Source organism: Mixophyes fleayi, chromosome 5 (assembly GCF_038048845.1).
Source record: "Mixophyes fleayi isolate aMixFle1 chromosome 5, aMixFle1.hap1, whole genome shotgun sequence".
NCBI lineage: Eukaryota > Metazoa > Chordata > Amphibia > Anura > Limnodynastidae > Mixophyes > Mixophyes fleayi.
In genome coordinates this window covers 136,984,388-137,009,708 of record NC_134406.1, presented here as the reverse complement: position 1 = coordinate 137,009,708, position 25,321 = coordinate 136,984,388, and the positions used below count along the sequence as shown (strand labels likewise).

Here is a 25,321-nt window from a genome sequence, read left to right as displayed (position 1 = left end):
AGTGTTGCTAGTCATAGACTTTCCTGAGCATCTCATCGGCCATCATTTCATGTTCCGTGATCACCCAGCTACCAGAGTACCCTATTACCATCTACATTGCTCTGGTAAGCCTACCATCTGGTGATCCCTGGGTAAAGACTCCTAGTGCCCGTGACATAAGGATTACAACTTTATTGTAAAATATAATACAAAGTTCACTGAGGGTTGAGTAAACTGCAGACAATGATCACGATAATATATAGAGAACAGGAATCATCAATAAAGTTCAATAATGCAGACGGAATGCCTAATAGCAAAGTCACCATTTACACCACTAAGGAGTGGAACATAATAAAAGTTCAATAAACTACTGTTGATGAACAGATCAATGAATCACTGCTCACTACAGAGATGTCAAGTGAGCCAGCATTAGAAAACGATGTTGATAGAGTAGATAGCAAGCTTTGTTCCCATGGCAAGTACACTGAGGTCAGCAGAGCCAGTCATATACAGCAACGATGAGCCACAGCTTACCACAAGGATGTGGAACAAAACAGCTTTAGTCAGCAGTGTAGCCAGAATAGATAACAGGCGTTGATCTTAGCGATTGCCACGATAATGGAACTGGTGCACAGGAATCAGCAAATCCAGATACATACAGCAACGATGGGCCACAGCTTACCACAGGGTTATGGAACAAGGCAGCAATAGTCATGAGTGCAGGCCGAATAGGTAGCGGGTGTTGATCACAGCGATTACCACAAATAGTGGAACTAGTGCACAGAGATCAGCAAAGTCCAGAAATATACAGCAGCGATGAGCCCCAGCTTACCATAAGGATGTGGAATGAAACAGTAGCAGTCAGTGGTGCAGACAGGATGAATAGTGTTCGTGGATCATAACGATTACCACGGTAGTGAAACTGGAGCACAGAGATTTAGCAAAGTCCAGATACACAGCAACGATGAAACACAGCTTACCACAGAGATGTGGAACATGGCAGCAGTAGTCAGTGGTGCAGACCAAGTAGGCAGTAGATGTTGATCACAGCGATTACCACAGGTAAGCAGAACAGATGTACAGAGATCAGCGGAGTCCAGACACACAGCAGCGATGAAGCACAGCTTACCACGGAGATGTGAAACATGGCAGCAGTAGTCAGTGGTGCAGACCAAGTAGGCAGTAGATGTTGATCACAGCGATTACCACTGGTAAGCGGAAAAGGTGCGCAGAGATCAGTGGAGTCCAGACACACAGCAGCCATGCAGCACAGCTTAACACAGAGATGGGAAACACAGAGGAGGCATCAGAATCAGGTCAGGTATGACTTGAAGAACCAGCAAAGAAAAGGTGGAAGGAGGGACCTATTAAAGTATTTTTATCGTTTTCCAATAAGCATTGTCTATGCGATTTATGTGGTTCCAAAGCAATTTATTTAGCAAAAAGGTTTAGCAGTTCAATAAACAAGCCGATACCAAATAGATACATACACTGCGTTCCGCTGCGCCCTCTGCTGGATCCAGCTAGACAGTCCTTCAGTCCAGAAGACTGTGGTCAGTGATGACTGTCTTAGCTGGTCCCAGGGAGCTGTATATATACACTCAGTGATACAGAGAAAACAATGCAGATGATGTGGCTTGCTTCTATAGGTCCAGACTTCAGGAGGGTCCAGTGTAATGCAGGTCATAGGCCAGTTCAAACGAATATATCCAAAGGTGGGGGGGTCAGCTCTCCAGGGGATGTACTCCGATTTTCCCACCAAGAATCCAGTTTAAACTAGTCCATTTACATTACACAGACAGTATCATTTTAAACATTTATTCCCTAACATCGCTAACTAGGGTATGCAATGGGCGATCCCTACGGCGAATGAACCAGACAACTGTGGATAAATAGAGGATTAAAATGATATTAAACATGACATATTTCCTGTAACCTGAACCTTAAATATCACTAAAGTGTACATATAACCTTATAATATATATAACTATAAACCAAATACCATATGCTCATAAATGACTGTGGAATGGAACCATTATGAATATGAAATATATAAATAAATGAATGTGAAAGTGCGAGTGTATGCGTGCGTGTTTTATCATGCGATCGCGCCATGACATGTAACACGTGGCGTACTGATCGCAATCACACGGTAAAACAATATTAACTAATATACTTTTTCATCCAATTAAACGACTTCGACAGACCTTATAAAGGGAGGCTGACCAATAGCAAAACTAACACACAGGTGAAGTAATCACAGGTACAAGGCATAGTACATTAGGTACATTGCCTGTACTAAGACAAACACAGAAGTGGAAGCTGCTCAAATCAATTTATAGGCCATAGCAGGTGCTTGAAAGGGTGGGGTTATCCTACAAGGAACAAACATAATTTTTTTTCCCTCAGCATACTGCTATAGCCAGCAAAAGACCTATCATTTCTACTGTAGATAAAAATGCAAAAGTCTTAGTTGCACACATTTGCAAATGTATGTTGAAGCCACCCGCCACACCAAGGCGCTTTTGCTAATAGGGTGGTCCTAACTCTAAACAATGAGAGTCCCATATATTTGGGCCATACATATGTGTTTTTAAATTGACAGCTAACTTACCAAAGAGGTACCCCAGAAGCCTCCAAACAGCAATTCAGTGCCAGTACCCCCTCTCAGTTACTGACACCAACATGCCTCTCAGACAAATACAGAACTGGTAGTTGCTCGAATCAATTTATAGGCCACAGCACTAGCCTATAAATTGTAATAGTAATAGTGTAATAGTACTAAGAAGAGAGATTTAAAGTGATAGTCAGTGTTTAGAGGCTCGGGTGGAGAGACCCGGGGAACGGAGTGTGACAAGGTGGAAGCGATGTCCCAACTTCCAGGTGTGTATGTGGTGTGGTCAAAAGAGGCTGTATTGCCGGCTTCAGTAGCTTATAAACCTTTACCCAGAATGCATTGCTTCAGGTGGGTGTTGTGACCTTTACCACACCCACCCAACTGGACACTGCCTTCAATGATGACTCACTGCTCTGTGTTTAACTTCCTGTCCTGTGAGCACATGTTTTTCCTTACTGTGGAGCCACATATAAGAGACAATTTCTTTGGTTGAAGTGCTCTGGCTTTCAGCCAGTTCATATCTTAATCTGTGCATAAGTTCCACGCGTGTAAAAAGCAGTGGAATGCCAGCGGCCATTATGCATGGCTCAAGCTCCGCCCACCGCCAGCGGCAATATTGGAGCTCCTTCACAGGGCCACAGTGCTTGCAGCAGTGAACACTGGAGCGTGACTTGCGTTTAGGGACTGTGCACATTTTTGCCTGGGTATATATTGAGAGGCACGTCAGGACAGACCTTTAAAATATTCCATAGCGCTGCACAGAGAACTCACATCATTACCTACCCCATTGGAGCTTACAGTCTAAATCCCCCCCCCCCCCCCCACACACACACACACAATCAGTTTAAATAACAATATATTGAAAATCACTGAACATTCAGTTCATGCTGCTTTTCTCTTACGTTGAAGTTTTTTTAAAAGAAAATGATCACACCAATTTTGATTTTTGAGTCACAAAATAACATGCACCAAGTTTTAATAATTAAATCAAACCTTAATTTCAATGAGCAAAGGTGAGTGCATTTACCACCCACTAATCATACATCATATGATACATGTACCTCAACACTCCCACTTTGTTTAGGTTGATCGAATTATCAAAGGTCAATGATCTGAATCTTTTCAGTAAAAATAATGAGGTACCATAAAATATAATGCTCTAAAATGACCCCTTCCACCAGGTACAAAATACCAGGGGGTAAATGTATCAAGTTGAGAGTTTTTTTTGGCGGGTTTGAAAAGTGGAGATGTTGCCTATAGCAACCAATTGGATTCTAGCTATAATTTTGTAGAATGTACTAAATAAATGATAGCTAGAATCTGATTGGTTTTTCAAACCCATTGGAAAAATCTCGGCTTGATACATTTACCCCCAGGACTCACATTTTCTCACTTATTTTCCTATTACATATGACTGGGTTGAATTAATTGATATTTAAAAACAAAATTTTCATCAACTGCAATATTAAAATAAGTTGGAACTGGTGAGCAGAGCATTTTATGAATTTTCATTTTTACCACCACTGGTTTAGAGGTCAATCAAAGTTAGTAGATAGCCCAGCCATTTATCATTTCCACAGGTAGAAGTACATAGTTTACTACTGTCTTAATTTCCAAGGACAGTTCCAGTGTTTAAAGATATATACATGTAAATGATTTTGTCATGAACATAGAGAGCTTGCAGTTATTTAAAAGGGATAATTCATAACTGCAGTGTAAATAGGTGATATCAAATGAATCCATTGATAAGTTAACGTGTAAGATTTGCAGTCAGAGAGTCTGTTGTAGATTTATTGGATGGCGTTGCACACCCCAGTGTGAACAGATATAAGTGTCACCTTGGAGGGGCAGTTCAAAGGACTCCCGGGGTGAGATCTAGACTATTTGTGACACTTGAATAGACTTTTAGGTACCGCTCAGCATGTGGTCTGGCTCAATGAGGTCATGTGCTGATATAGCCTATATGTAATACTGTATAGACAAAAAGATTTCAGTTTTAAAATATGCCACTTAAAATCAATAAAAGTAGTGATCAACCACATATTCCTCAATAGCATGATGAAGGGCAGCTCATATGTTAAATTAAGAATTCTGCCCCACAGAGAAATGAAGAAAAGGAGTGTAAGCTCTGCGAATGCACTGTACTTAGGAGTGTTTGATATCAAAAGATGGACAAAGGGGATTTATTAATGATAAAATTGGATCGATGTAACGCTGTCCAGAAAAAATATATCACATGGTAAAATTGGTTAGTAAATCAGGCAACATGTAAATTTGGTTTGAAAAAGTGTCCCAGGACACAACCCCCGATTAGCATAAGACGCTGCCCCTGTGAAGACCATCCCATTTCATGTTGCTTAAAAACCTGTGTTCTGAAGGAACAAAGTGTCAGACTTTTTGGGGAAATCAAGTTACATTGATAAGCTGTCCATCTTCCTAGCCAATTCCCCATGGCGCAGATTATGCAACCCAAGTAAGTGCTATTCTAAATGTAACCCTTTTTATTTTAAACTGCTTTGCTTGTTATGTCCATCTATTAAATTGTTATTCATTGTTTTTTTTTTTTATATCTGTATGCCCTGTACTATTGTATATTAAATCTATAATTTAATAAGTTGCGTCCTAGATACTCTAAAGAAACCATTAGCCTGGTAGAAGAGATTGCTCGACCAGGTTAACCCTTGCAATGCCAGTGTGTGATTTGTTGATACATTTGATTAACAAGCTGTGTGTGCTTGTATTTACATTTGTGTAACAGTCTGGAGGTGTGAAGAGTTAACCCTGTGTGTGCTGGTGTGGGTCTTGTTAGTTTGTGGATAACTAGAAGCCTGTGTGCCAGTGAGGGACAGTATATTGGGGTCCTATTGCCCGTACCCAATAGGTGGTGGCTGAACCTTGAAGTGTCTGGGGGTGTGAGAGCGCTGTGTTTGGGGGTGATTCCATAGGTCTAGAACCTGTGTGATAGGTGAGAGAGACTGCGGGCTGAAATCGTGTGTGACCTCATACAGCAAACACCCCAAAGTCACGGCAGCTGGGAGCGTGTTCGTGACAAATTGGTGGCATAGCGGTGGGATGATTTAGTTTCTTAGAGTATTAAGTGCATGGTTTAAGCAATTAACCCTTGCACTTATAAACTGATTGTAACCTTGCGAGGAATACAATATTTTTACAAGGACAAAGCTCAGGACGTACTATTTTTAAAGACATACGTGCAAAGCCGTTCCCTCCCCTTCTCTCTGTTTTTCTTTTCTATCTTTTATTTTGCAACGTAACTGAGGAGATGGCTGCGGCATATAAACGTTTGACAAAGGAGGCGCTGATTTCAGATTGTGAGGATGCAGGAATTCCCACTAGTGGCAAAAGCAAGGAGCAATTGATTGAAGCTCTTGTGCAGAGGGATCAGCATCAAGTCACAGTTGTGTCCCAGGAAGTGCATAGCCCGGATTCAGAAGCGGATCTGACTGTGGATATTGCTCAAAACGGTGGACTGTTAATTTCGTAAGATTCTACTAGTTCATGTGTGGACACTGCTATGGACATTTATATGCAAACTGCCCTGAAATATTTTTGCCCAGCGGACATTACAACTAAAATGCAACTTATACAGCAGTTCCAGGAGAAGGAAGCTGCTGACCGTCAGGAGAGAGAGAGACGTGCTGCTATGGAGGCAGCAGAGAGGCGTACTGCTATGGAGGCAGCGGAGCGCCAAGCCAAGAGCCAGGCAGAAAGAGAAGCTGCCGAGCGAGAGGCAGAGAGGAGATATGAGCTGGAGCTTGCCAAACTCAAACGCCATCCAGAAGCCAAAGAGGCTGGTATTAGCAGACCCCGTCCTGTGTTGGAAAAAGACGGGGATTTGGAAGCTTTTTTGCGAGGATTTGAAAAGACATGCCGACAGTATGGACTGGTCAAAGTTCTGTGGGCACAATATTTAACCCCTGGTTTGCGAGGTAAAGCATTACAGGCCTTTGCAGATCTTCCACCTGAGATGGACGGAAATTATGAGGCAATCAAAAGTGCCCTGTTGCAGCGTTTTAATATCACGCCAGAGGTGCATAGGCAGAAATTCCGAGATTTAAAATGCAGTGCCTCTGACACTTATTCAGGTCTTGTGGCGCAATTGTCTACTTCTTTCAAGCAGTGGATTGAAGGGTTAAAGATCACCACCTTTGATGCTCTGAAAGATTTAATGATCCAAGAGCAGTTTCTTACTTTGTGCCCAGCAGATGTGAAGGAATGGGTAGTGGATCGGGACCCTGAATCATCTGCGAAAGCAGCTAGACTGGCTGACAAGTACACTGTCACCCGGGCGCCTGCAGCTAAAAGAGGGACTTTTGTGCCAGGACAGTCTGCCTGGAAAGGGGGACGGCCAGGAGGATCAACGCCACCCCCAACACCATTACCCACTGTTTCTTCATCTTTTGGGAGGGTTGGGGCAAAGCCTGTTTTGGGAGACACCCGCAGGTGTTTTGTGTGCAACCAGGTGGGGCACATTAGTACCGCCTGTCCAGAGAAGAAGACCAGTTCACCTTCCGCTGGGGGGGTACCGTCCCTGCAATCTTCACCAGCTGTGTGTTGCTGGACCAGAAGGGGACCAGAAGGACAACCTACAAACAGTCACTGTAGGTGACAATGTAATGGTGGGGTTAAGAGACACTGGTGCGGATGTTACGTTAGTGCGCTCAGAACTGGTAGGGTTAGAAGACTTCATTCCAGGAAAGTGTATTTCTGTGCAAGGGGTGGGTGGAATTCACCTTACTGTACCTGTAGCCAAATTTTACCTTGATTGGGTTGCTGGAAGAGGTATAAAAGATGTCGGGGTCTCGGATAATATGCCAATAAATGTGTTACTGGGGACAGATTTAGGAGAATGCTGTCTCAGTATGTCTGTAATGACGATGTCAATGCCACCCCTGTTACTGTGTCAGAATCAACTGAAAGTACCAAAGTTTGTTCCAAGGTAGCAGGAGGTGACAAGGAAAAGGTCTGTTCAGTTGCACCTGAAATGTGTAAACCAGGACGTGACAGGGAATGTCTTATTATATCTGATGTAGGTAATGATTTTAATGCCACCCATGTTACAGTACCAGAACCTGCTGAGAGTAAGCATGTTTTTTCCCCAGACACCAGGATGTGACAAGGAAGGAGGATGTCTTATTGTACCTAATGCGTATAATGAGGATAATGCCAATAACAGTATTGCGTTAGAATCCAAACCTGTTGTTACACTGACATCTTGTCATGGAATAGGGAAAGCGGACACTGTCATTACAGATATTGGCATTGATACTGGTGTAGATATTATGCTTACTAGAAATGGGACAGATGACCATGTGATTAATTCCTGGGAGGGAGGGCAGAGTGAAGATGTGTATTCTGTGCCTGAACCAGCTGCACACAGAGCGGTTGAGCATGTGGGGGAGACACATAGTCCTGACCAACGGGAAGTAGAGAGTGACCGCAATCCTTACATCGCTGCTGGGACCTGTAGTTCGAATGTTCACCACTCAGATCTACATCTGAGTTCTGACCATTCATCTGAGTTTTCTATAGAGACAGGGGGGTCAGTTGCTAGCCCGCACTCACTTAGCCAGCCGTCTAACGGCTTAGAGGAGATAGATGAGGGGCCCAAACTCCCTATTACTCTACACCACCAGATAGATGAGCCCAAGGGGGAGGGGAGTGTCCTGTTCCATAGCCCCCAAGATAAGAAGTGCATAGGGTGTCCCACTGACAGGGAAGGTTGTAACTGGGGAGCAGGGCAGAGTGGAAGTAGGTATTCTGCTGGGCCAGACTTAAGGGGTTCCCACTTAGATGTGTTTCTAGGGGAGGGAGGTGTTCTTTCAGGCAGCCCCCACAAGGAGACTCAGTCAGTGAGCAACACAGAGAGGGTAGCTGAGGGGCCTAGCAACCCTGCTACTGTATGTCCCCACCTAGAAGTGCAGTGTCAGGAATCCCAGGCCATTTTTCCCTCATGCTTTAACTTAGAGGACAGGAGGATTAGAGACAAAGTGCACACTGCAACAGGGTTGGTACATGAGAACATGACGCAGGCCCAGACAAGCCAGAAGCAGTGGTATGATCCCCCTGCTAGGATGATAGAGAGAAATTTTCAGGATAATCTGTTGAAGGCTCATAATGGCATTGATGCGTGTGCCCTGACAGTCTGTAGATTGCCAGATGAGGGGAAGAAGGACTTGCCAGTGGATCTAGTAGCTGCAGCGCAAGGGATAGGACCCCTTAAGAATACATAGGTTATCCCACAGCTATGTAAGTATCAGGAGGCCCAGCCACATGAGGTAATTAAACCCTTCTTAACTGTCACGGGCACTAGGAGTTTATACCCGAGTTTCACCTGATGTTATAACTGACAGAGGGGCGGTGTTGACCACGGACCTCAGGCAGTTAGGTGAATGATTGGAATGATGAAAACAGCAGGAAAGTAGAGAATGTCTTATGAAGTCAATGACTTGCAGCTGTTGATGGTGGAAGGTCAGCGACTTGGAATTGTAGAGAAGAAGCGATATAGCTTCAGACGAGATGAGAGGACGTGAGTAGGTGAAGGTAGCTCGTGGAGGAGTCAGTGGTCTGCGTACAGCAAGTTGTACCACTGTAGTGATGGGAAGAGTTGTATTGGTGCGGGTAGTCGGTGGTCTGCGTATAGCAAGTTGTACCACCGCTGTGATGAGGAATGTCCAGGTGCAGGTAGGTAGCAGGAGAGTCAGTGGTCTGCGTATAGCAAGTTGTACCACTGCTGTGATAGGAGGACTTGTCCAGGTGCTGGTAGGTAGCAGGGAAGTCAGTGGTCTGCGTGTAGCAAGTTGTACCACTGCTGTGAGGAGGAATGAGGACTTGTCCAGGTGCAGGAGAGTGGTGTGGAAACGGCAAACTGTAGCTGTGTGGAAACAGCGCGAGTAGAAAGGAGTTTTGTACAACACAAGTAGGTAAGTACAATGAATAGTCTGTCAATATAGTAGCTGGCTCTGCAGCGTGGAGAAGCGGGTCAGCGCGGATATGCAAGTAACAACAAAGTCAATATGATGAGAGCATACCGCGGCTGAGTGAAAAGCTTGTCCGGGTAAACAGGCAATGTAGCATAGACAGTCTATCATAGGTAACTGTACCTTAGTGCAGTAGTCACGTATAGTTCAATAGGTATGCAAGTAAACAATAATAGTCAATAGTGGTTATGCATATCAAGTAGAGCAGGAATCAGCTGGGAAGCTGAAGAAGCGATCAGCTGAGTAGACACGCTGTAGCGGGTATGGGAACCGCCGTTGAGTAGAGCAGGGAACAGCTTGGAAACTGCAGACGATCAGCTGAGTAGTAATGCTGAAGCGGGTATGGGAACCGCCGATGAGTAGAGCTGGAAGCAGCTTGGAAACTGCAGACACGAGTAGAGCTGGAAGCAGCTTGGCAACTGCAGACACCTATAGAGAATCACTGGGAATGAGACTCCAAGATCAGGCCACTACCTAAGGCTGCAGGTGCCTTAAGTAGGGTGAGGTGATTGATCCATCAATCATATTAGTGGTCAGGTGTGGTTGTTAAAGGGACCTGCGCATGCGCAGTGCGACAGGATGGCGGACGGCCGCGGTTCAACACAGGTGTAAGCGGGAAAGATGGAGAACCACGTACCAGAGTGGAGGCACTCACACTCCGGTGAGTGACATTAACCCATCCCACCAGAGACCGTAGGAAGAGACAGCTAACAGCTGTCCCATTTGAACCAGGTGGATCTGTGGGAGATAGCTTGAGCAAGGACCTGTCAGTCAATCCACATGCCATCTCTTAAAAAGGGAAGGTGTCGTGAACATAGAGAGCTTGCAGTAATTTAAAAGGGATAATTCATAACTGCAGTGTAAATAGGTGATATCAAATGAATCCATTGATAAGTTAACGTGTAAGATTTGCAGTCAGAGAGTCTGTTGTAGATTTATTGGATGGCGTTGCACACCCCAGTGTGAACAGATATAAGTGTCACCTGGAGGGGCAGTTCAAAGGACTCCCGGGGTGAGATCTAGACTATTTGTGACACTTGAATAGACTTTTAGGTACATTTGTGTAACAGTCTGGAGGTGTGAAGAGTTAACCCTGTGTGTGCTGGTGTGGGTCTTGTTAGTTTGTGGATAAGTAGAAGCCTGTGTGCCAGTGAGGGACAGTATATTGGGGTCCTATTGCCCATACCCAATAGGTGGTGGCTGAACCTTGAAGTGTCTGGGGGTGTGAGAGCGCTGTGTTTGGGGGCGATTCCGTAGGTCTAGAACCTGTGTGATAGGTGAGAAAGACTGCGGGCTGAAATCGTGTGTGACCTCATACAGCAAACACCCCAAAGTCACGGCAGCTGGGAGCGTGTTCGTGACAGTTTTTCCCTGGAAATGTCCATCTTTTTTCAGTGATGAAATGCACTGTACAGTTTCTGGTATTCAGTACACAGCCTGTAGTTCTCCATATATAGTGTTATTGAGCATTAACATTAATCTTTCTTGGGGAGAAATATTTAAAATGCAAAAAAATGAAAACAAAACATTATAGATTCAGTAAATATATCAAGGTCCCTCTAGAGGACAGGTATGTATCTCTCTAGAAAGGAAATTGTATATTTACATCACTTCACTGATGCAGACATTCTACATTTCATCTCAGCCCGATCTGCCCAATCCTAGACAAGTGTCAGAGCATCTACACAACATTGTTCCTCCCCTATATACTCTCCCAGTGAACACTCAGTCACATATCTGTCAAACTTTAATTTCCAACCAATGAGAGCATGTCTCATATATTTTCGCACGTTATACAATTAAAAGCTGTCCGGCGGTTGGTCAGCCCTTGTTTGGGCTTGATGCGGTGGGCGGGCCAACACATCAGGGAAGTGTAGCGCTGTGTTACCATATCAGCTTCCGGTAGTGTCCCGTCACAAGACAGTACTGCGGTATGTCTGCAAATAATACAGGTCTTATATGTAGTGTGTTGGTTGATTGTAGACAAAATGTCGTGGTTGCCCAATTGTGGACCCTATTGTTCTTCATAACTCATGTAATCACAAAGACATCTTGTTGTAGTGCATGTTTGTTATGCACCACCTTAATATGTTTGTGTCACTGTAAATTCTCTTCGTACAGTATGTGCCGATTTCAATGAAAATTGAAGTGAAGCCGGGCTTGCATTTAGTTGCATAAAATGTTAAGCCAGCTAATATTAGTTATTTGTCACTGTATCCCCAAGTACCTGTCTGCACATGTAGTAAAATCACTGCCACACCTGCATTATACCTCCGGGTTTCTTCAGTAAACAGTGAATTCCACGTTTACTGTTAATTAGTATTTTTTTGTATAGTTCTATAAGGCCAGTGACTTTAGCTACGTTGGTTTGTCATTTTTTCTTGCATTGTATGAAAAGTAACAATAGTTGGTGCCAGTTGGATGCAGAGGCACAATAAGATGTTTTAAAGAAGAATTTTATAGTTTCAGGTGTTGACACCATGCAACTACATAACTGCACCTTTGAAATGTTTTTGATAGATGTCAGCCAGATATCTTTTCACTGTGTGAAAATGTTCTGCTGCTAGGTGTACCCACATGTTTTCTAAATGCAATTACTTAGACTTACATTCATTAGTTGATGTTAAAAGTGCCTGTGGTTCCTTTTGATTTTTTGAAAAAGAAGTTTATATAGTACCAATGGCTATGCAGTGCTTTGCTTAGGTCATTATGAAATTTACGTGTCATACCTTATTCCAACATAAAGGATAGGTCTGAAAAGTAATTGTATAGGAATAATTTATGACTTAACTTCATGAGCCTGATTTAGATTTGAACTCATGATAGAAGAACCTTAAATCTAGCTTATCGATGCATCCCGAGCAAAGATGTGACAATCATCATTAAGGCCAAAATTTCCACCTGGTTTATGTTGGGATCAAAATTTATGTCACATACCTAACATTTTAAACCTGTGTAATTCAAAATAAGATGCATCTGAAAACCTGTACTGTACTTCACTTGCATGTTAACACCCTGATCCACCTCTCAAGTGCAAGAGGCCAAAATTACGGATATGTGCCACTCTGAATGCAAAGCAAGTTGTGCACATGGGCGGCGCTTCAATTTTGCACCGAGATATTTCTTTACTTTGCGCAAATACACTTATGTGCTATTCTATATGAGGCTGCTTGTGTGTATGTATATAGTGACACATAACAAAAAAGTCCATGGCTGAAGAGGTTTATAATCTAGTTGAAAACTGAAAACATACAGACTAGGTGAAAAAATAAGTACTTCTCTCAATATGATCCAAAAGGTTATTACAACCATCAGCATCCTGTACCAGGCAATCATTTCACAAATAGGAAGGAGCGTTGTTGTATCATGTATATCATAATTGCCAGTGAATGTGCAAAAGCAAGTGCAGGATGTGCTTGATTTGGGAAAACAAAACTAAAATGTGGGTTAAATCTAAACTTTACTTCATTGAGCATCTAATTTAATATTTAAGCTGTATCTGGATTTTTACAGGCTCAGAATGGAGGAGCCAGACAAGGAGGTGGTGGCCACTGCAGTGCAGCGTGTGGCTGGGATGCTGCAGAGACCAGATCAGCTGGATAAAGTGGAGCAGTATCGGAGGAGGGAAGCTCGAAAGAAAGCATCTGTGGAGGCCAGATTGAAAGTAAGTATTTGATTAAAAGGGGGGGGGGGGGGGCACGGTTGGGTGGTGTGGCTTCGAATAGCATGGAGTTGGACATCTTGTTTCTACTCTCCTCCAAGATCTGACTATTTATCCTGTTTGTGGCTGATTCCCGCTGCCCAGACTCTGCCTACTGTGTGTGGAAGGCAGGCTGCACACTCTGGAGCATTTGTGGAGGAAAATATAGAATAGTGGTGGCTTCTGTGTGGCCTCTTTGCCGGTCTGCTTATTGGGACCTACGCCTCTCCAAAAGCCGGGAGCTACATTTTGTACATTAGCCAGCAAATAGAGGCCCGTCAGCGTGTTGGTCCCGGGATCACCCCTTCTAGCTACAGAAGAGAACACCAGCAAAGGGAACAACGTTAATGCCCTGATATCCAGCATCCTAGTCGCATATGCCAGCATGAGCTGGGTGAAGCAGACTCCATAAGTGAGTGATCAGCACTATTCATTTGTCAGTCCTCGAAAAGAGGTAAATAGAGACAATACCGTCACTTACCTCCTCAGGCTGGTCCGGGGGTGAAAGCACTCAAAGTCGTGTTGTGCTTCAGCGGTGGAGCGACCACCATTTTTTGATTCTGAGCTTCCTTATTCTGTATACAGCACTCGAGGTGACGGGTCTATTTGGAAGAAACTCCCCCTTACGGTCACAAGCAGGATAATTTTATTTAAAATGGTTGTGCAACTAAAATTCCTATATATTCTCCAGCACTCTCCAGGTTATCTTCCAAGGGCGATATTTCATAAGATAGATAAACTCATCTCTTCATTTATATGGGGAGAGGGTGGGGCCCGTATTCGATTGGCTGCATTATGTAGGTCTAAGGCTGATTGAGGGTTAGCCCTTCCAAATCTGCGCTTATATTACTACGCAGCTCAACTTACACACCTAATTAGTTGGGTGGGAAATCAAATCCCTTTGGATCTGTTAGGTTTTCTGGGAGAGCAGATGGAGTCATATGCTTCTGGAAATGTGCTTCTATTACCTATGGGGATATTGCTGATGGGAAAATGTCCGAATCAGGTGGCCTCAATAGTTAAACAGGCTGTGGAAATTTGGCGTATCTCGCATAATATAATGGCAGGCCATGGTTATGACCCTTCTAACCCTCTGTGGCATAATTCCGCCTTCCCTGAACTTAATAAACTACGAGATTATAACATATGGCAGAAATATGGTATAGTTAATATTGGGCAGTTGTATCAGTTGGGCTCATTGAAATCCTTTGCACAACTATCACAGGAAAAGAGAATACCTAACTCAGCCTTTTACTGCTATTTTCAACTAAGGCACCCTCTCACCACGCAGTTTTCTGCCTCCAACCCCCCCCCCCCCCACAACCCCCCCTCCAACCCCCCCCCCCTTGTAGTTACAAGGAACACAATATCCCAACTCTATTAAAATCTTAACAATTCACTTGCTTCGAATGACTTGGATTCATTGAAAGCCAAATGGTAGGTAGATCTAGGTTTATTACTAGATGAAGAGTGGTCTCATATGCTTAAGAGTCTTCGCAGGGACACATCATGTCTTCGCTATCAACAGATACACCTATATGTGCTGCATAGAGTATACATTACTCCAATGAGTCTGCATCGTATGAGCCGGAAAGCTGATTCATCTTGTCCAAATGTTACACACTTCTGATTTTTGGCACATGTTGTGGGAGTGTCCGGTTGTAAATGCATTTTGGTTAAAAGTTTTGGATTGTGTTCTTAATACTGTTTCTCTTGCACCATCCATGAATCCTAAATGTGGATTATTTGGCATTTCTTTAGAAGATTTATTGAATAAATATGCAGCTATTTATATTTTTAATTTAATGACACTCGCTAAGGTGGTGATTTCTAGGGTTTGGTAAGCACCTGACCCTCCTGACTTTCATAGGTGGAGGTTGCTGGTTAATGCCACTGTGCAGTATGAAAGATATGTGTACAAAAGCAAAAATGCTAAATCAAAATTCCCAAACATTTGGTCCAGGTGGTACTCGTCTAGATATCGAGCTTGCTCCTCTGACGATTTGGTGTACTCTGATTAATATGTGTTATAGAGGTTGGGGAGAGGAGTTTAGGCTGGATGACCCAGTCCATGTAATGGTCTGGAATTTTACTATACCTTTCTTTTCTATGGTGAACCATATATTCTTACTCTTCCAAAATGCTTTCATGTATATCCTGAAAATTGGACTAATCGGTTTACTGTGAAAAGTGTACTATAACCGTTTTATTTCCTCTGTGATTTGCAATTGTAAACTGGAAAGCATTACATTTCTAAGATGACTTGTGTGTGTAGTGCTTTATCTGTTGTATTTTCTGTTATGTATATGTATTAAATAACCAAATAAAAAGTAACTGATTTAAAAAAAAAAAAAAAAATAGGGGTGGGGGCACGCTTCTTCCTTTTAAAAATGACCATCCCATAGAAGAAAACAAGACTGGGGAACTTGGGACCACCGCAATTAGTTCAGAGATGTCACTATACTGTAAATTTCATAGCATGAAGGCAGAGATTGCTCAGCTGTGAAAATAAGGATTGTGTGGACAAATGAAATGTTCTAGAAAGGGAGGTACTTGGGGAATATGCCACCAGATTGGACGTAAGTTGTCATCCAATCAGTACACAACTGCTGGAAGACAAGATTGAATTTGTATGTCGTTCAGTGGGGGTCATAGTAGATTGACCCCTTCAAAAACCGTGCACAGAAGAGCTAGAGGTGGAAATGTCCCATGCAGGCTACTTCTTTAATGATTTAAATAAATTACCTTCTACACACCAGTATTGCCTACTGATTTAGAATCGATGCAGCTGATAGTATGTCTTGTCACTATGGATGATCAAGAAGTTGCATTCTAAAACACCCACATGAGGCTCTTTAGGGATATTATATTGTCTACAATGATCTACATCCCAAAGTGATTGCTTTTCTATTTGAGTTCTGTGTAGGGAAGTGGTTCCACCTGTTGATGGGGAAATTGTCTGGGGTGCTGAAGTTTGTAATTAATATGAGGCATTTCCAAAATCTTGTTTGAGCCATTCCCTTCAGCTGCCTGTACATATAGGTCAGTAGTATATCTTCTGATGTTTATTAATATTGGCATGCATATGGTAGCTTTGAGCTCATCACTGCTAATGACAGCCTTGGGTTCTGGTGTTGTGGCCAGGAACTGTTGCTGCTGTTCACAAAGTGAGAGCTATTTATTGGGAAAAGCAAATCTGTGATGATATCAGGGATTTCTCTGAGTTGAAGAGACAACTCTGCCTAGAACCAAAATCCAGCTTTGGATGGAGTTTAATAAGCTAAACCGGAATACTGAATATTCCTTACCTTGGGGTGCAGCGTTCTGTCTGGATTCGGCAGGACCCCTGCTTTATAAAAGCGTCCAATGGCATTCTCCTTGCTTCTGCTGTGACAGGTCTTTTCTTCAAACTGACAGTATGTTGTCAATGCCTCTTATCATGAACTTCTCATTCACTTGATTACAGAACATAACTGAAGAGGGACATAAATATCACCAGCTGCCCATTTGAAAATGCAAGCAGCAGAAGCAGCATTGACAGTGTTGCTGAATTGTTTCAGACATCCGGTGGAGTAATCCTTTAAGGAAAGCTCAGTGTCATGCTTCCCTTGGCAGGCATGCAATTAGATCCAGTGGCTGGGTTGCTGCTGTTAAATCCAGCTTATACTGAATGCAAGCATTCAGAGAAACCTCAGACCCCTGATTAAAGGAAAGTAAAGTAAAATGTCTGAGGAAATAAAATGTACCTTTTTTGTAGGCCCTTTAATTGGGCTTCTCATATAAACTATTCATATTTGGTATTCCTGTATTCAGGAGAACTGGTCAATTTACTTCTGGTATACCTTCTTGGTTTTGCACTAATATTGGCAAATTAACTATTGTAAGATTCATGGGTAACTTATGTCACTCCCACCCCACTGTTTTTACCCTGTATAATATTTTTAAATGTTTATTATTGCATTGTACAGTGCTGTATATTTTTGACACTTTTTTTTGTCATTACTTAACCTCCCAGTAGTACTGAATTTTTTCCAATAGTTGCAGATACAATTGTTCAGCAGTTCAGGTAGTGACATCAGCAAACTGATCTGGGATTCACACAGCATTGCACTGCATGGGCAGAAGTAAGCAATCAGGAATCTGTATGAAAAATTTAAAATTTGACAAGTTTTTCTAATTAAGCTGGCCAGACACAGGCTGATCCTGCCTCATAGCTGGGCACAGAGTGGACAGATCAATGCCCATTTTGGCCACACATATGAGTGGACAAGATCTGGAGATTATTCGTACAGTATGAAGATAACCGCAGATTTGGCTTATTAGTTGTAATACCTTTCACAACACGAGTGGCCAGCTTCATTGCTTCTCACATTCCCTATCTTGCAAACAAACATACAAACCACCTACTTGCTTTAGCAGATGTCTGTGAACTCCCCACAGCCTCAGAATACTTGAACATAAGAAAAGATAGGAAGGCAATAATAGGTAACACATGTCTGTATTATGCCAGTCCTTGAATGTACAGCATGTTTCAGGATGAAATATTAGAATGATTGTGCACTTATATAGGCAGTCTTGATTGTGCTGGATACTGCTGTACTTTTATGATGACATTTGATAGCCTGAAACTTGCATATTTTCAGCAGTAGCAGAAGTCCATACATTACAGTACTATTTGATGTCAGCAGAAAGACACAATGCACTTAGAAATTGATGTAATTTAAAGAAGAACATTAAGCAATTTGTCAGTTTAAAAAAGGCAGCCCAAATAGCCTTTCATTGAAAAGCTAATTAATACATGAATGAGGGTCAGTCAGGAGTTCCTTTTGGAGGAATGGGTTTAATGATACCATGCTTTTGTGACAGTTTTCATTTTGGAGCCCCGACTCACAACCTACAAAGATCACTCACAATGGAATATGCACATGACCATATGCAGCGTGGCTGTGAACAGGAGTATGTGCGTATCCATACAAATATGAACATATCTTTAGCTGTGGTGTGCACTTTTTTTAATTGTGATCTTGCAGTATTTGTGATTTTGTTTTTATGCTGTCCGTGAAAAAGTAAAACAGGAGAACATCGGAAACACACATGCAGTTTCCATAAATAGAGGAATGGACAATGTCTGTATCACATATATTACTGCTGTCAGTGTGGTCAGGAGTGGTACCAAGGCATAGCATAGTGATTAATATGTCTCTATGCCGTACTATATTTCCAGCAGTTTTCTTGAGTTGTGTTCTGTTAGGAACTCAGCTGAAGAAACTGATTTTATGAATGAGTTCTTAATGTGTGTGTGTGTTTCACTCCCCCTTTTATCTTTCTTTCTTCAACTCTTTTTGCTTTTCCCTTAGGCTAGGTACACACTGAAGAATTTTCCGACCAACCTGTATCTCAAACGATTGTACTTACGACTGGAGGTCCAATCAATCTGGTGATTCATGCATACACACTGACACGATTTACCTTCAGATCTGGACTCTTCATCTGGTCCTCTAGTCTTCAGAGAATGACAGCACAATATTCATTCATTCATTCTTGTCACATTGTCACACTGATTAAAACGCCTTGTTATAGCTATCCACATGTTCTAATGAATTTCATTAGCTTCTGTGACTCTGAAACGAAACATTCTGTCTCAGAACGAACAAATTAATTATTCCTTCTACAGCACTCTCTACATTTATTCATTGGGACATTCATTCCTAGCATCGGCTGAAAAGAGCATGACTCTGTAAACTCGTGTGCATGGGTACATACACACTACATGATCGGTCAGTGATTGGTCGGAAAATATTAAACCATACAACTAATCAAATAAAACGATAATCGGCACTTTGGGACGACTTTAGATCATCCTGTCACTATACACACTCACACAATATCTGACCAAATGATTGGATGTCGGCTGATTGAAGGTTTTTTCATGCAATCATCGGGCCAGTGTGTACATAGCCTTACGGTTAGCTCCATGCACTGGTCTTCCCTGTTAAAGATGGGAAGGAGTAAACAACAAGGGCAGGGTACATGTAATTGGGTTTCTCAATGTTTTTTGTATAACAAAACCCCTTTATAATATAGATATAATGTTACATGTTTGCCAGGTTTTGTGAAAATTGAGCAACCTGATACATAATGTATAACCTTCAATAGGACTTTACACATGAACCTTAGTAATAAGTTAAAACAATACATTTATTTCAAGAAAGAGGTGTATTTGTAATATATCAGCAAGCATTTGAACAATCTAACAGTAGTGGAAACAAGCTGAGGACCAGTGGTGAAGGCTCAGAGGTCTGTCTGTTGCCCATCACTGCCCTAAAGTGTTTAATATTCTTTCAAGTTCTTCATTTATGTGTTTAAATTTGAAAAATATGCATTCTAATTTGATATTTAAATATATTTTATTCATTGATAATACATTATAATTTTTAGTTTCATTTAACAGATGAAAGCACCCCTTGAATTTGTGTAAGGTATCTCCGGAGGTACATGTATCACAAGTTGATAATCCTTCGAATAGATGAATGTCAGATTAGTGCACTGGGGGCATTGTTCAGGATTGCAAACTTTCTCCTAGCCGTATGGTGATACTGTGTTAAAATGCAGCTTGTTCTCATGGTCTAGTATGAGAAAGCAGTGTGTAACAACTTTGTGTGTTTATGGATTTTACATAGTGTCTATTGATTATGTTAAAATGGAAAGACTTTTACCTAGAGCTGATTTTACGCCTTTGCCGAACAGTTGCTGTCCTGTGTACTATGTGTCTTGTGTATTGTGTCCCTTGTAGTAAATTTATACATTGTTTCTTTAATGGTCCTGAGCTGTCTCCTAACTGGCTGTCAATCAGCAAAAAATAAACAAAAATAAATTCACTAACTTTTACCACATTGTAATATCTAGAGTCCATTTGATAGATGGTTTGTTTGTTTTCTTCTTTGTTTTGTAATGTCCTTTCTATCTATAATCCTACTATGATATTTTTTTTACTATACAGGCAGCTATTCAGTCACAGCTTGATGGTGTGAGAACTGGTTTAAACCAACTTCATAACGCACTAAATGATGTAAAAGACATTCAGCAATCTCTGGGAAACGTCAGCAAAGATTGGAGACAGAGCATAAATACCATTGAAAGCCTGAAAGACGTGAAAGATGCTGTGGTTCAGCACAGCCAACTGGCAGCTGCAGTTGAGAATCTTAAGAACATCTTCTCAGGTATTTAATTTGGAAATATTGACATGTCTTAGAGGAGTGGTGTTCTTATCACAGCAAGTAGTATACCTTAATCAAGATAAATCGGTTATCTGATGTTGACACAGTTGATATATTGATATATGTTATTATTTTACGTTTTGCTTTACGTTGCAAAGGTTAAAAAACAAAACAAAACGCATAACATAGACTTTGTTAGAAAAGAAAAATTTGTTAATTTAGTTTGCCCATTTCAGTACTTACATTTTTTTGTTCATTTCTGCCCCAGTGTTTTTTTATGGGGTAAGTGTAGGATATAGTGTAGTTACAAGCCCTAACAATAGCCCTAATCCCATACATTTTTTAAGTCATCAACTGTATGATTTCCCACACTTTCTGGTGGAAGGCTGTTTCAATGGATCTATCCTCTTTTCTGCATAGATGTCTATTCCACTTGATTGTAAATTCTCTCACAAGCTGAGCCTCCCTTAAATTTTATTTCACATGTGCATTTATTTTGTCTATTTTGTTAGTCCCTGTAGTTTGTAAGTTCTGTTTCCCCCAGTGTCCAGTGCTGCAGCGCCTTACAAAACAACAATAAAAGTAATGGTTTAGTTATCTCGCTCTAGATGTTCAGATTGTGACCTTTCATTCTCAAATCCCCTTGTCTTTAAAAATGCCTTTGTGAACTGTTAATATTGTTTTACATTTTTGCTCTGCCTATCAACCATTTACCCTGCTATATTTCCTAAATCCCCATCCTTATAAATCCGTGGGATAGATGAAACCTCCCATTGACAGGACCCCTGTAAGGTCCTAGCAATTTATACATTACATTTAAACAGAAATTTGTGCGGAGTTAAATTAATAAATAAACAGATTGAAGATACCCAGGACAGTCCTTTGATATTCAAATTCTGCTGATGGTTATGCAGCATAGAGAGGATTATGTTGCAGAACTAGCTCACAGTTGTCACACACAAATAACAGTGTTAGTATTAATGGCATAGTAACATATAATCAACCAAAATATAAATTTTTCAGGGCTACAGGTTGTGTGGTTTTCAGGATCATACCCAGTGTTTGTAATAAATAAATCGCAAAGTTGTGGTGCAATAAATTAAGTAAGCCACAACTACAAAAAGAGGAAAATTACCCATAATAGGCACTTGATGGACAAAAATGAGTAGGACATATGCCACTTATTTTTTGTGTAGAATACACATTTTTTTTTTTGTGCATAAAAATTGCATATGCATACTTCCACATCCAGATTTTTGCATATCATTGACTTGGGACCCCTTATACCTGGAGAGACAAAATGAAAGTGATGATGATTATCAGCAGCACTAACTAGCCATTTATATATAGCTGTTTGTGTAGTGACCCCACAGGCTGATAGTTTGGTCAATCATTACCATTGCGGCCATCGATTTGCATGTGCTTAATTGACCTCTCCATTTGGACTACTGCAGGAAAGAATACTATACACATTTTAATTTTAAAGGGTAAAAAAAACAGATGTGGAAGTGGGTTTTTTTTAAATTACATTTTATATGGAAAATGTGACTTTCACATTTATTAATAATTGTTGAAATACTATTCTCTCGTGTATATGAGACTTTATTATATAGTGTTGTTACAATATGTTATAAAGTGTAGAAATATGGTAATGTGACTTTTACATTTGCTTCTAACACTGTCAAGCAACTTTTCTACACTATCATGGAGTGGAAGACATATTTGTACACCTGATATACTCCTGGGGCTAAATTTATCACTTTGCAGGTTTAAAAAAGTGGAGATGTTGCCTAATAGCAACCAATCAGATTCTAGCTATCATTTTGTAGAATGTTGCTAATTAAATGAGAACTAGAATCTGATTGCTTGCTATAGGCAACAACTCCACTTTTTCAAACCCGCAGCTTGATAAATTTACCCCCTGGTGTAAACACTGCTGTTTTTTGGGCTGGAAGCATCTTAATATGTACGTGACTCCCTATATACACATAAGTAAGCTTTATCTGCATGCGTCTTTTCCTATGCACTTTCGGTGCATCGTCCTACTGAAGATGAGCACCAATACGGTTATTCAATAACAAATAGTCAACATGGGTGATATAGCCTACATTATACCTCATACTTTGATTTTTGTCTAGTTGATTTAATTGTAAACTTTATTATCCTCTCTAGCATTTGAGATACTTCTGTAGTCACTTATTTATTTATTTATAGTGAGCAGTAAACTGACTTTTGCATTAGCTCTTTGTTCTAGTTTTGTCTTAAACAGCTATGTTTATTTATATACACAATTTCATATGGTCTGATATCATTGTGAGTTCTGATAAATTCATGTTGTATGGAAATTCTGTTACAGGAATTTTTCCTCTTTTTTGTTGTTTGCATACTGACGTATACTAATACTACCAGAAGGTTTAGGGGATGAGTTTCCCTATTACTGTTATGCAAAATTATGCCGTGAATAGGAAAATAAATCTGCAGCAAACTTGACGGTTTTTTTGTATAGATCAATTAAGCAACATACATATTCAAGTTGCTATGTTTGTATTGTAGTGAAATGTTTGGTATAATAGAAAACATGTCTCATAGGTGTAGATCTTAGCATTCTTTAAATGTTACATAGTATGCCAGACATAGGGTTATATCTGAATTTTGTTTATTTACTGAAACTAATGCATATATGTTTTTTTTGGTCACAGTACCAGAAATTGTAAAAGAAACACAGGATCTTATTGAACTTGGTGAACTTCTTCAAGCACATAGAAAATTGATGGACCTGGAATGTTCTCGGGATGACCTTATGTATGAGCAGTACCGCATGGATAGCAAAAACACCCACGACATGAGCCTAATTCAGAACTATTTTGGTAAAGTACAGCATCTCTCTGATGAGTTGGCCAAACAGCTGTGGATGGTCATGCAGAGATCCATAACCACTGTTCGCAAGGATCCCACCTTGCTTGTCTCAGTGATTCGCATCATAGAGAGGGAAGAAAAGATAGATCGTCGTATGACTGATAGGAAAAAACAGACTGGTTTTATTCCACCAGGAAGACCCAAGAAGTGGAAGGAAAAAATGTTTGCAGTACTGGAGAAAACAGTTGTAACCAGAATTGAAGGTAGTCAGGCTGACACAAGGGAGTCTGATAAAATGTGGCTGGTGCGCCATTTGGAAATTATTCGTCGATATGTGCTGGATGATCTCATAATTGTTAAAAATCTAATGGTGCAGTGCTTTCCTCCTACTTACAATATATTCAACAAGGTCCTAGAATTGTACCACCAAGCATTATCTTCTCGAATCCAGGAGTTAGCATCAGAAGATCTTGAAGCTAATGAGATTGTCAGCCTCCTCACTTGGGTTTTAAACACCTATCACAGGTAATGTTACAAATTTCATTAGAAACATTTACAGTTATTGTTGACATTTATTTATTGTTTTGCAAGCTTTATATAATGCTAGACACATAACTAATGGGTGTGTGATGGAAGTTGTTACTAAAACAATTTTGTGAAGCATTAAAATGTGCATGAAGTCAGCATTTCTGAGCAGTGCAATGCTCTTGTGTCAAGGTATACCAGTCATGTCTTGATAACTTTTGAGAGCTTTGCAGTGCTTTTGTTATAACATTTTTGTATTATAAACTGTCTATACCTGCAGAGCAAGTCATTCTTGTTGTCACTATTGCATACTGACAGAGTTCCTTTGTGAAGAACAGTGTTTCGTTTCTCCTCAAGATTGCTTGAACCTGGTGTCATGCAGATGTTTTTTGTGTAAGTTTTTAAAAACATTTGTAAAGATCCTTTCCTAATCAAATGTATGGATTGTCCATACATTGTGTCGCACAAATTGAATTATTTTTTTGTTAAGAAGTTAAAATGTTGCATGCAACATTTTAAGCCTTCACAAACATTACATCTCTCACACAAGCAACAAACTATTTTCTTAAACATTATGTACAGGTTTTTCAGGCCAGCAGGAAAATTGCTTTTCAAGATTGAAAAATGTTGGCTGTTTCAATGCCAAGTGAAAACAGCTTGTGTGACACACGTTTTATTTACATTTTATGTGGATTAGATATACAGTGGATTAAACTGTCCCGGGTATGCTTTGTTGGTCTGTGATGAATTTTGAATGCTATTACTATTAGCTATAGTATCAAACTATAGTGCTTTCAATTACTAGGTCATTTAATGACATGAATGAAAGATTTCGGAATGAATTATAACCAGCTAATAGATAATTAAGAGGTTGTCCTGTGCCTATTCTGTGACATTAAAAGTGTAGCCTATTGTTTCATTGGGAACATACATTTCAAGATGCATACATAAGTAATCCATGGTTAATCTGATTTTTTCCCTCCTGTTTTAATAGCATGAGGTTTCATTTAACATTAAAGAACAATTCCACTTTTGTCAAACTATGCATTAGTTAGACGCTAAGCATAATTTATTTACCTATTTCCTATCTAGTTCCTATAACTACCTTTCCCTACTGTGAGTTTAAACCTGGTGAGGTCTAAAGATTATTTAGCTGATTAAGGTGGGTTAGGCTTCAGTATCCCAGCATTTTAAATGGTTGTCCCTGGTAAACGAAAGAAACATTGCAGGAGTACACATTCTAGTAGGTAGTGCAAAGTTAAGAGATAGGTTGAAATATTTGTTTGGTAAATCATCTTTTAAAAGTGGAATGAGTCTTTAATGATTGGGGTATTTTACACCTTTTGTGAGCAGACCTGATTATACAACTCTCATCTTTGTTAATTAACTGGGTATTTTTTTCTGTGTACCCTGTGTAGCAATTCCCCTC

At 40.7% G+C, this 25,321-nt stretch overlaps 1 protein-coding gene across 1 annotated transcript in view; it reads left to right on the top strand.

The window, feature by feature from the left end:
* Window positions 1-11,453: 11,453 nt before the first annotated feature.
* EXOC3 (exocyst complex component 3) overlaps window positions 11,454-25,321 on the top strand; it is a 66,113-nt gene continuing 52,245 nt past the window's right edge. Inside the window, exons 1-4 of the mRNA XM_075212849.1 lie at window positions 11,454-11,525; window positions 13,108-13,258; window positions 20,295-20,514; window positions 23,211-23,892. Coding sequence (XP_075068950.1) covers window positions 13,115-13,258; window positions 20,295-20,514; window positions 23,211-23,892 — 1,046 coding nt within the window. The 5' untranslated portion in view covers window positions 11,454-11,525; window positions 13,108-13,114. The remainder of the gene's footprint in view (window positions 11,526-13,107; window positions 13,259-20,294; window positions 20,515-23,210; window positions 23,893-25,321) is intronic.